The 13,009-nt window shown below is 35.7% G+C and overlaps 1 protein-coding gene and 1 long non-coding RNA gene across 4 annotated transcripts in view; one reads left to right on the top strand and one right to left on the bottom strand.

Moving 5' to 3' along the window:
• LOC143355040 (uncharacterized) overlaps window positions 1-13,009 on the bottom strand; it is a 387,508-nt gene that overhangs the window by 177,951 nt on the left and 196,548 nt on the right. The gene's annotated exons all lie outside the window — the stretch shown is intronic.
• Window positions 4,750-13,009, top strand: part of Sev (receptor protein-tyrosine kinase sevenless) — a 56,172-nt gene continuing 47,912 nt past the window's right edge. For all 3 annotated transcript variants that reach the window (XM_076789467.1, XM_076789466.1, XM_076789465.1), the window contains exon 1: window positions 4,750-4,917. In XM_076789467.1, coding sequence (XP_076645582.1) covers window positions 4,765-4,917 — 153 coding nt within the window. In that variant the 5' untranslated portion in view covers window positions 4,750-4,764. The remainder of the gene's footprint in view (window positions 4,918-13,009) is intronic.

Below are 13,009 nucleotides of genomic sequence, written 5' to 3'. Positions count from 1 at the left end.
TCTTTCTTTGGACAAAATTTAAGTGGACACCATATTGTATTTTCGCCGGAATTTTTCCAATAATTTTCTTATACGTCACCTAGTGAATTGATCCTTCTGATATCTGATAAAAACTCAATTGCTTTGAATTCATTTGTAAAAAAATTATTCCGTTTTAAAGTGTGTATGAAGATTTTGTTAACTGACTGTATTAATAAAAGAATAAATATAATAAATGTTCGGAGTGAATTTGGTATTCGTGCTACCAAAATAATATACTGAACGTAAGATAGTTGTTCCAATATATAGTCAGCTATTTTATTCATCCACTAATCGGCCAGTATTCTTAAGGCGTATTATTATTGATATGCTATTTTCTATATATTTTATATGGGGATACGAAGCTACATATTAGAAATGAGGAATAGGCTGATGATTAGACTACTTATGTTCATGCAAATGCATATTTTTAGAGAAAATAGGTAGACCAATCGGACCTGAACAAAAATTGATTTCATGATTCAGTAATTTTAAAAAAATATTTTCTATTTTGCATACAGCATGTGTTTTGTATAATACATATTTTTTCATAATGTACATATTTTTAGTATTTCCCTCATGTAATAATAAAAAATTTATATATAATACTGGTCTACACTGATTCCAAATATGTAAACCGAAGAAAGTTAATGTCGGTTTAAGAAATTATAAAAAATAAAATTCTTATTAACAATTTAAAATTTATTAATGCTAATTTTTCGATCCTGTCAGTGACCGTAACGAAATAAGAAACAATAACGTTAGCGTGAAATCTGATCCTAAAATCCAATTATAAATAATGTACCTTCTTACTGTGGATAAAAAAGCATAAACATGGTACTATCGCATCTTGTGATGACGAGAGAACATTTTCAGTATATAAATTAATTTTATCCGATAAAAGGCACCAATTAACAATTGAAAACATAAAAAATAATTATTGCATAAGGTAACGCAAACTACAAGTAATGATAAATACAACTATTTTATTGCATTATAGTCTATTATTTTCAATAAATTTTGATTACGTATTTCATATATTTTTCGCGTATATACTCTTCATATACTCTTCATATTTGGACATATAGAATTCGCATAAGCATTCGCAGTCTGCTAATCTTTGTGCTCAATGAATTATGCACTTATTAGTTAGGCGTTATTTGCTTTTAACGGATTTGTTTTTACGAAGGTCGACTATCGACACTTCATTCATAAGAAAAGTGACACAACTCAAAATTATTTTTATTGTTTCACTAGCTTTCACTCTAAACTTTCGCAGTAAAAATGTCACAACTCTAATTAAATCTTTCAACAAATGTTCGCAGGAAAAATAACTTTATTTTATAACTAATGTACATGACAATTAACCCAGTATCTAAATAACAACAAATTATTTTACATTTCTAAGTTGGTTATATGTAGAGCTCAGGACAACAAACGATCAGCTCGATTTCGTCGTGACTGTAAAAGAACTTTCTTCGATAGTTCGGTGCAACAAACGGTCATATCATGAGACGTTTGTGACTGTTTGTTGCTCCGAACGAGATAAAATTTTCCCAAATTGACACTTCTATAGAGCTATGTAGTTCAGAGCAACAAACGGTTAACTATTTGAACTTTTCATTTATTGAGTAAAAACATTAGAAAACAGTGAACGATATATTTATTTTATATAACAGAATTTTATATTTTATTTAACATAATTTCATAACTAGAAATTTTTTTACAAGAAATTATATTTATTACTGTCATCTTCATAGCCACGATTCAGTTTTCGTCACAAATCTTAACGTACTGATGACATGTATGTATTCAGTAGTAATACTATAGAATACATGTTATTGCAAAATGTAATATAGTAATTGTAGAAGAAAATTATATTATTTTATAACAAAAAAATAAACTTGATTCAGAAAACATCTTGTTCATCGGCATCATTTTCACCACCGCGCTTAAGTTTATTATACCAATCATTATGTGCTGATGGTATGTATTTTGATACTAATTTGTTTACATCATCAAATTTTTTATATTACATACACTATCGTTTTCCATTATATTGTTTTTTCACAGGAATACAGTCCAATCGCTTCTATGTGCTGTACTCATATGGCTATCTTTACTTGGCACGAATATCGAATAACGCACAAATTCCAGGCAGCAAACGGTCACCTTATAGGTTGTGTTGCGTCGAATGTTTACAGTCGCTCTGACTGTTTGTTGCTATGGACGATTCGAAAATCTAAGTGAGCAGCACGTTGAAATCGAGGTGACCGTTTGTTGCCATCACCTCTTCATATATAATAAAAAAAAATTGGCAATTTTAGATCATTTTCAAATGGCTCTCCTGTACAATTTCCTTTTTTTTTTTTTGACTTATGTCACTTTTCTTATAAATGAACGATTTATCCTGCCTCTATTTTCGGATGTAGAAGATTAAAATGCTGAATAAACCAGGGACCATAACTGTTATCACCAAAAAGAAAAAAAGTCATGGAATAATAAGTATTTCATCAACTAAAATCGTATACAAATGAGGATTATAAGTAACCGAAAATTTTTTCTCTTGTTGGTAAATGTTATCGTTGAGAGAAATTTATTTCGGTCATTAATAACACACTTTACTTCGGTCGCTAATAACAGTTATCGATGGGAGAAGTTTATTTCGGTCGCTCATAACAGTTGTCGATGGGAGAAATTTATTTCGATCGCTCATAACAGTTATCAATGAGAGAAGTTCCTTTCGATCGCTCATAACAGTTATTGATGAAGGAAATTTGTAACAGTTATTACTAAATAGTACAACTTTCAAATGGTGGAAAGCTAAAATCAAAATTTAATGTGATAAAAATGAATTTTTCCAAATTTTCACCTGATAAATTACACCGCAAATCATCTAACGTTAATTTTAAAGCAGAAAAGGCTCGTTCAACCTGAGTTGCGAGCACAGCGTGAATTATGCACATCAGTTTTGATAAATACGGGAGTCTATATTTCTGATTTTCCCAGTTGAAAATATTTTGAAAAATTTTTTTTCAGATTTTGTGTTGTTCTTATGGTCTGTTGATTCGTCTTGTTGTACGAAACCTTCTCAATTAATTTCACAGGCTTGCTCCATCCGAAAAAGAGTAGACAACTCAATAATTAAATAAGCAACTGAAATTAATTTTCTCATCAATAATTATTATGAACAAGTGAAAAGAAATTCGATCATCGATAACTACCTTGAGCAATCGAAACTTAAAATAATAGTTAAATTACTCGAAAATAGTTATCGAGGAGGATCCAATTTTTTGAACGTTAATAACTGTTATTTGTAACCAAAAAGTATAAAAATCAATATTTTTTAATCATTTTGTTCTTCCAATTAATTTTTTTTTATTTCATATAGATTATCTTAAATTTCAATTATAATCGACTTTTTATTAATGATTTGTATTGTAGAAAACTATAGAATAACTGTTATTTTTGGTCTCAGGAATAAACGTCTCGCCGCATTCCAGTTACGTAAAAGATTTTCCACGTTTCGAGTGGCTGTTTAATTTGTGGTACGATCTGAACCTGTTTGAACGGCACCGGTAACGTGGACAGTCGATTCAAACGGCACGTGCGAATGTATGAATGAAAGTTTACGAGGATAGTAAGAACAGGTCAATCTGCCAATTGACCAATGGTCCGGTCGGCCCTGCACGAACAGAAGGTTCGGATCGTTTCTCCCTTCTGTTCGTCTTCGGCGGACTACAGGCGAGGCAAGGCGAGGCGTGGCGAGGCGAGACGGGTCGGGGCGGGACGAGGCAGAACGAGGCAAGGCTCACGCGGACGCTTCCAAGTTCGAACCGAGTACCTACCACCACCGCACCGTAGGGAATTGGTCAAGCAGAGTGCAACAGATAAGGGTGTCGTTGGTGGGGGATAGTTGACTCTGTAGTGGCTATTTGGAGTCAGTTGCTCTTATGCTCGCCAGACATTAACAACCAAGCCGGGCTATTGCTGCGCGAGTCTCGTGACTGAAACGTCACAGGTGATTCGGGGAACTTTCGAATTTGTTCTTCTGTTCTCTGTTACCCTGTGCGGACAAAGGACACTTTCGATGAACGATTTCGTGGCCGATGTAGACACAATCGAACGAACAAGTGGTGAACTGAAGCTTTTGTTAGTTTTTACTGGCCGACCATCCCTTGCATCCGTGGATTATTTCAGTAACAATACCAGCGAAAAAGTCAGTGCAAATCAGCCAGTCATTTTCGGATAAAAATAGTGATACGGAGGATGTGAAGTTAGTAAACGATCGGAATCGAAGATCTTGAAAAATTTATAATCATTAGCACGGATGAAAGAGTACGAGAATTCGCAGCAGTACAAAATCAAATACCTGGATCGTAGGAAAGATTTAAAAATATTTTTATAGCCGTCTTTATAGATCGTTACGAATCTTCTTTAAGAAGTGTCTCCTTGTAATACTCGACGGAAGAAGGCAATCTAGTCGTCTGACCATTGATGTGACCGTTTAGTGTGTGATTTTGCGCGTGCCCGTGATCCAAAGTATCTTACGAAGATTAAGCCCGAAGTTCGATCTGCAAGAATGTGCAACAGAGAAATCCAGCCCTTGTTCTGAAGTCTTTTTCGAAGCCGCAGCGGCTATTCCGACTGGAAGAACAATGACGATCGACAGTTGAACATCTTCCGCAAAAATTCCGTGGACGGTGATCGAGGGTTGGTTCCAGGGGGGTGGGGGGTGTGGATATTATGTTAGCAACGGGACTATGCGTATTTCTGAAGGTGCTGGCGTTGGCGGGAAGCGTTTCGGCGCTTCTGCCAGATGACTACGAAGATCGCGTTGCTCCTGTCAATTTGCAAGAAGAATGCGCCTCCAAATGTCCCGATCTCGACTTGAATCAGGTATGATTTATCTTCTTTTTTATCATAAATAAATCATACAATCTCTAAGAAGTTGAAATTTTGTTCGCAAAGTTGCAGAATAAAGTCGGAATTCAAATGTAATTGGAGGTCGTTGATTTAAAAAAACTTCCTCATAGATACAAAACCTACATTTCTTTTTTTCTATTAACAGATAGATTTTTTTGTGGATACGTTTCGCAAATCTGTAGCAAACAATTGCGTCTGGTGCACACGAAATCTGCGAGTTATCTACAAAAAAAAAGTGACATCTTTTGAACCGAATAAATAAGTAAATATTCTAGAGTATCCAAATTATTTAACACATCGTCGACTGATTGGGAAACGCTTCTCGTTTTGCAGTTTGCCACGGTGTTGTATGAGAGATCGGGAAGATCTCGATTTAGGTTTTGAGATCCTACTACCCCTGGCAATCCAAATCGTGAATATTTCAGCGTATATTATGGTAATCTGTACAGTAGAACCTCGATAACTTGGAAACGTCTATAAGACGAAAATTTTCTTAATTTTCCCTTCCGCTCAGATGTAGAAACCTTTACAACTCGAAATAGAACTTCCTTAACTCGAATCATTTACAGTGTTTACTCGATATATGTTCAAAACACGGGTCTAGCCAGGAACATATATCGACCACAGGAGATACTATTCTTTGATCCACGGCGAACGTAGAAAACAACAATACCCGCGGCAGTTCTGGGACTTTTATTGGATAGGGGTTTGGGACATTTTTAGAGTAAACACTGTAATGCGTGTTAAATTGTGTGTTTTAACTGTACAACTCGAAGACAGAATTCGACCTCTACAAGTCGAAGTTTATCTCTACGTATCGGTCAATCGATACAAGAGGATCAATGATTTTTAATTCAATTGTTGATTTTTTTATGCAGTGCATGCGTCTCGATCAGAAAAGCAGTTTGCTGTGAAACATTCCGAGAATAAGTTAAAACACAGTTCTTCATTCTTTTCTCCGAATAAAATAAGATGAGTTCTAAACGCAAGCTGAAAACATTAACATTGGCTGATAAAATAAAAGCAATTTCTAATAGAAAGGATATTGCTAATGAATTTGAGATTCACTGTCAGCACTCTATCGACGATTTTGAAAAATGAAAAAGAAATCGTGCAGAAGATCTTAGCAGGCAATTTAGATAGAGAGAGAGAGAAAAAGATGTGGCAAATTTTCTGATGTTGGAAATTGTTTACCACAGTGGTTTAGATTTTCCTTTTTTGAATCTCTCTTACTCGAAGATTATTTCCCTTCTCTTCAAGTTTGAGTTATCGAGTTTCAACTGTATTAGAAAAATATGAAATAACAGTTGATGACACTTGAGAAACAGTAATAAAATGATGGATTCTATTGGCGTTTCACCAAATGTAAAATAATAAACTGCCTCTATACGAAAATTATAAAGTGTTAGAACACTTCTTAATACAGTGTTTACTCAGAGACTACGGGTCTACTCAGGGACATATATCGGCTAGAAGATACTATTCTTTGATACACTGCCGAACGTAGAAAATGACAGCTCGAGTGGCCTCTTTTGTGGCCGTTGGGACTTTTATCGGTTAGATATTTGGGACACATATCGAGTAAAGACTGTATTTGTATCGATAAAGATCACGAATATATGGGGATAAACCCTTTCTAAAATTTGTGTTTAATTTGCTCGTTCTGTACATTACGATTAAACAAACATATTAAAAAAGAGTAATAAAAATAACAATTTTATATGTATTTAATTATGTTCTTTATATGTATATGACGAGTTTTGTCATTGAAAAAAACTTATCAGACCGGCGTGTCAGATATTAATGAATCAAATTATGCAACAACCTTGCATTTTCTATGATAATTTTTGTCCGAATTTTCGTACTTACCGACCACTGAGCGTCGCTTGCGAAAAATGCATACCTCCCAGCGCGCAGTACATATATTCGAGCGGTCGGAATGCGTTAACAAGGTGGCAGATGAAAGCGGCCAGATGTTCCTTAAAGAATCGAGTAACTCGAAATTCGGATTCGAGCTAGACGAATCCAAAAATCCGCGGCGGTTTTATGCATCGTTTTCTTTATCATTATTCGCGATTGAGTTGCCATGCCCGTTATACCCTCGTATTATGAAAGTGGCAATAGATAAAAGTTGGCGAGATTATTGCGTGGCCGGTAGTGGAAAAAAAGAGTGACAGAACGCGAGTCGGTCGCTAAATTGTCCGTGAAATAGCGTAACATTTTTCGCGTCGTGCGTTTTCCTCGTGAACTCCGACTTTGTTTACGGCAATAAATAATCGCAATCGTCGGAAAATTTGCTTATCACCGCGATTTCATTCCCGAAGCGGTTAACATTGCTACGTTAGGTTTAACGCGTGGAACCGAAACGAAATGGATCAGAATATTTCACGATAATCGCGCGAGCTGTTTTTGTTAGCCTCTCCTGCGAGAAGTACCGATTACTTACACATACGTTTGTTGTTTCAATTTGTGCCTGGTTATCTGCGTTCCATTTGTCATTCTTGTAACGACATCTACAGTTTTTGTCGTCGAAATTCGGAACGAACAAAACACCGAATCCAGAACAACCAGCCGAGCACCGGGTCCCACGATTTCTTATCTTACGAATGATGTAATTATTCATTGGTAAAGAGAAAAAAAATGTCCACACCGATTCGGTTGGAATCGCGAGAAGCGTTCTCGGGAGCGAGGCGCGCATAGCACAAAAATGGCTCCACACGAAGGACGTATCAATTTAAGTCCACTCTCCATCCCGCCTGTACCATTCATTAATTAACTTAACTACACGACGGCGCATCATCGCAGGCCATAAGCATGGTCTCGAGGATGAACGAAGAGTTGTAACGGATACCACGGGCTTCTAATAATTTTTTTTCCTTTTTAAAGTTTTCGCTATCCTAAAACAAAAAAAGAAAAGAAGAATGTCCTTTGTGCCGTTGGTGTCGGTGCCGTTTGAAACTAAATCGCTGAATACAATGTCTTTCGGAACCGCTTGAAAGGACAATTTAAAAGTTCGCCGATGCTCGCGTTTTTTTTTTCTTTTTCTTCTTCTTCCCTTGGCTCTCACGGACAGTGAATGAAGAAGACTGAAAGGATGCATCAGGAAAGATAAACGGAACAAAAGGCGGTCTGAAGAAATGATTAAACCCGATCCTTTCGTGGAGAGTTAAATTGATAATTGGTAGCAATTTTGTTCGTGCCAATTGCCGAAGACACTGATTACCAGCTTCTTACGTCGCATTTGTTCACACGCGCCGCGGGAACGTTATTGCGCGCGTTAATAGAATTCCACGAGGGCTGTCAGAAAACAGCAACGAAATCGATCATTTTCAATTTCGACTGGAGAAGTAAGCTTTATCGGCCGATTATTCGACGGTAGAGGTTTCTGTGCATTTCAATTAAACTCGGGAGGTCAGATAAAGGGAACCAACGGTCCAGAAATCAACGGGGTCTCGCCTTCTTATCTTCCCTTTGAAGAACTTTCATCCATCTTTGGTTTCTTGCGCGTCGCACTTCATAATTTCGAAATTCCACAGCTGGACAAAAAGTCCGTCGAAGGGGCTTCGTGTAAAATGTGTTCAGATAAGCGAAAGTCACGGGGAAAGTGGGAGTTGAAAAAAGTACAGTGGTCGATTTATAATGTGCGTGTCGCCGAATGAAAATCCGTGTTTACGGCACGCATGGGCGCGCATGCCCGGCCCGTGTTATTTACCAAACACGAGTAACAGTTGTAGTCTCGTTATCGTATCTCGAGGTGATGCCTAGGATGACCTTACTATGCTTGCATAATCGCGATCGCGAGCTTCCTAAACTCAGCATCGAGGCTGCTTCACGAATTCGTCCCTGGCGATAATTTATCGTACTTTGGCATGAAACGATCCAACGCGCGTCGGTTCGACAATCGCTATTGTTATTCGTACGGGTAAAAATGGCGAGGCTCGAAACCGTTTGTCACATGCGCACCGATTAGCTCCTCCGGCCGCCTAACGCTTCCGCAGTTAGCGGAGGCTGGACATTCCTCAATTTCGTCGACGCCATTGAGTTTTTCACTTTAATTGAAAAATAATTACTTAAACGCTGCAAGTAATGGATCCCCTCCCACGCGTTAACCTACATACGATTTCGTTCGCTTCAGTGCGAGCAATACAGAGCAATCCGAAATTCTTAAAAATTAGGTCGTCGATTGCTTTGTGAAGGATACACAGTGACTCCCATTAAGCAACCCTGCAAGTCTAATAAAATGCAGTAAATACATGTCCTTTTCGCATATAAAAATACTGTAAAGAAAAGATTTTCCAGGGCACATTAAACAACATTATAGCTTTATTTTCATATTTTTTTGGTGGACAAAATTATAAAATGGTGAAGTTGTATAACATTATCGAACTCGGTATGACTGAAATATAAAAAATTATTGCATTAACTTAAATAAAAATAGATTTTCTTCAATGTAGCGTACGATTTTTTTATATCTTAATTTGCTGAATTTTTATAAATGTTTAAAGTTGATTTTTTTCAGCGGAAAAGATATTTTTGCTTTTAATAGTCGCCGTTTTTTCATTATTCAAAATTATTAAAAAATACAGGCACGCATAAGAAAGCTGTGAAATATAACTTCTATATAATTTCTCTGCAATTCCGGCCAATTGTAATTTTTTTAAGTCATGTAGTAAACATCCAATATTAATATGGTCAAATATTTAAAAAGTTATCGTCTTCTTAAGAATGGGAGTCACTGTACATCTTATCTTACAAACAGAACCTTCGTTTGAAGGGATTTATGTAAAAAGAGGGTTAAAGCTAACCGTACGTCAACCGATCAAACTGGTTTCACATTTTTTATCCTATGATTATTGAAATTATAAAGACGCTTCCAGTAGGAATTATTAAATAAATTTCTTCATTCATATTGTTATAAAAATATCGAGAAATCTGAATAAATTCAGTCTAATCACATTTTTGGCTCGGTAAGGTGAGGGTTAAGCAATAGTACCATTTTATCAAACTATTTCTTATATCAATACAATACATTAAAAGACGTATGTATGTAAATCGCCTCAATTAGCCTTTGTTATAGTCTTCGGTTGAGTTGTAGGTGTATTTAAAATAATGTTGAGAAAGGTGGAGTACTATATTAGTAACAATCTTGTATACTTTTTTCAAATACAGATCCAGCAATAGCCTTAAGAAATGATATTTTGATTGAGTCTAAAATATGTTTGTATTATTAGTTTAATAGTTTCATCCCAATTATTCAACGACACAATAAAATTCCATTGAGTGTACTTTTACAAAATCATTGGTTTATAGTATGGAACGTCGATTGAGACACATCGTTACTGCTAAAGGTGGTCCAACAAAATATTAACATTAAATAATGTAATAATCTATGTAGCGTTCGAATACTTTTGTGAGTCACTTATTATGCGTGTTTCTAATAAATATATCATAACTTCTGCCTACGTTGTTGAATCCTTTTCAAATTTTACTGACATAATCTTGAGACTTCCCCCTTACTATAGATACCAAATTGTTCTATACAGTTTATTTTATTCATTAAAATTTGTAAACGTAAGCGTTCGAATACTTTCGTGAGCCACTGTATATCGGCCAGGAGATACTATTCTGTGATACACTATTCTTTGATATTGGTGTGATATACCCCTTTGAGGCCTCTCAGGGGGTATATCCCGCGGCAGTGGGGATATTTCTGGGACTTATATCGGCAAGGCATTTGGGACATATATAGAGTAAACACTGTATATTGCGAATGTTTTTCGTCTAGTTATATTATAGCATAGTTAACTGTGTAAAGTACCTACTGTAACTTTTTATTACTTTACGTCTGCAGAAGTTCTCTTTTGATAAAGACTATCATTTTATAATCTTCTAGCCTAGTGAGAAAAATAAATATTTTTAGTAGCGCATAATGAAAATAATTATTTAGAATCAAATTGTTGAACTAGAAATGTGATGAATAAATTTCATCTGGGATAAACAATCGGCAACCTTTCGGTTCTCGAAACTCCCCTAGGTTTGGCAGATTGCGGGCCACTAGTGAGAGGGTGTAACCGATACCTGCAGGTATTCGAATCTGGCGGGACAACCTGCGAAAATTCCGTACCCGTTGGATACGAAACTACGTAGAATCCACAGGATCGTTCGACGTGCAATATTATATGTGTAGCTGTATACAATGAACTTCCTGCCGGCCACATCCTCTCACTTACAACATGTGCCTCGTGACTTGCTACGGGTTCACCTCGAACTGCATCGATAATCGTGCGAAGTTTGATGTCGTCCGGGAAACACACCGTGAGATCCAATTTATTTTAAATCTTCTTCAACATCGCTGCTCCGCGTATGAGGAGTCGCATAAAAATCATTCGAAATAGTAGCGGGAAAATCGTAAGCAATTATAAGCTCTTGCGCAAAATGCAAGCTAAATTCCCGTTATAAAATTACCCATATTCAAAGAGTTGTAACTTCATGAAAAAACGTCCTAGAATGTTCATTCTCGTCTCATTTTTAATCTTCTACTTTCGAAATCTATGTATCATTTTCCTGAACAAAATATTTTACGCTACAGAACCGGCTGAGGAAGTAAACATGCCTGTTTGTGTCGAAAATTTAGCAAATTCAGACGTGTGTATAGACGTTAACAAAATATTAATAACGAATGAAACTAACGTAGATTCGAAGATTGGTGTTTCATCTTTAAAATGGCTCCTCGATGATCGCTGCCTACGTTTTTTTTTTTTTTTGATGAAGTTACTGAACTTTGAATGAAAAGTGCGACACCGGCATTAGGACAATGTCTAATAAACTATAAACACGATAATTGAAAGTAGATTATTAATTGTAATTAAGAACAAGGGTCGTTTTGCAAGGTATTAAATAAAATTTCGAAAATGACTTGATGTTTTGATATCGTTTTATAAATAATCGAACCCTTGAATCCATACTAATTCACAGCAAAACAGAATGGTTTTATGGTAAATAATTAACTACTTGTTGTAGATATAGTTGTGAAAAGTTGTGAAAAATAATTATCTTTAATGAATTATCCTTATATTCAGAAAAATTTGCAGAAATTACCTTGAACCTATAATTATTCACAGCACTATAGCTAGGAGATACTCTTATTACCGTTGTTTACATTTCAGTGACTTTGGCAATGAACTGGAATTCGATTAAGCCTTATAGAACATCAGAAATAAGTTTATTATTGCACGAAAGACACTAGGATGACACTGACGTCAAATATTTGATATTATTTCAGTAAATAAAATGAATAAATTTTCACTAGAGAGGCGTATGAATGTTTACACATTCACTGTTATATGTGTAGCGCCACGTATGGAAACGAGCATTTTGTTCTTTGCGTAAAGAAAATATTGTTACTTTTATGTCCATTGGTATTTAAACTCACGTATGGGATAACAGGTATGTATATGCTATTGCACATAAGCCATAAGCTATGCAGTTATAATATGTTATTTATAGGTAAAATGCAGGAAAATGCATATGATCACAAAAATAATAGTACAGTCTTTACTCGACATATGTCCCAAATATCTAGCCGATAAAAGTGCCAGAACTATCCCCACTGTCGCGGGGTATATCCCGATGTTTACACTCCTCGGCGACCGAGGCCACTTGAGCTGCGCTGTCGTTTTCTACGTTCGACAGTGTATTAAGGAATAGTATCTTCTAGCCGATATATGTCCCTGAGTAGACCCGTGTTGTGGACATATAGCGAGTAAACACTGTACTTACATTTCATCTTTATAGAAAACCTTAGCCAGTGAAAATATTTTTCTCTTACTCTATTTTCTACAAAATAATTTATAAAAATGAAAGTTCGCATAATCATCTGCAATCTAGTAACAAGATTTATTTGTTACAGTTTTTCACATTTTATGCAACGAAGGTGTTATTATTTAGGAAAATATTGTAAATGAAAAAAATTGACCGAAGTGAATAATTGTGGCATATTCTCGAATTTTTTGAGTATTTGTTTTAAAGCTAAAAATTAATTAGCACTGTATAATCTGAGGACTTT

The sequence above is a fragment of the Halictus rubicundus genome, chromosome 6 (assembly GCF_050948215.1).
Source record: "Halictus rubicundus isolate RS-2024b chromosome 6, iyHalRubi1_principal, whole genome shotgun sequence".
NCBI classification, from domain to species: domain Eukaryota; kingdom Metazoa; phylum Arthropoda; class Insecta; order Hymenoptera; family Halictidae; genus Halictus; species Halictus rubicundus.
Note: the sequence above shows the minus strand (reverse complement) of the source record. Positions and strands in the feature narration are given on the sequence as shown.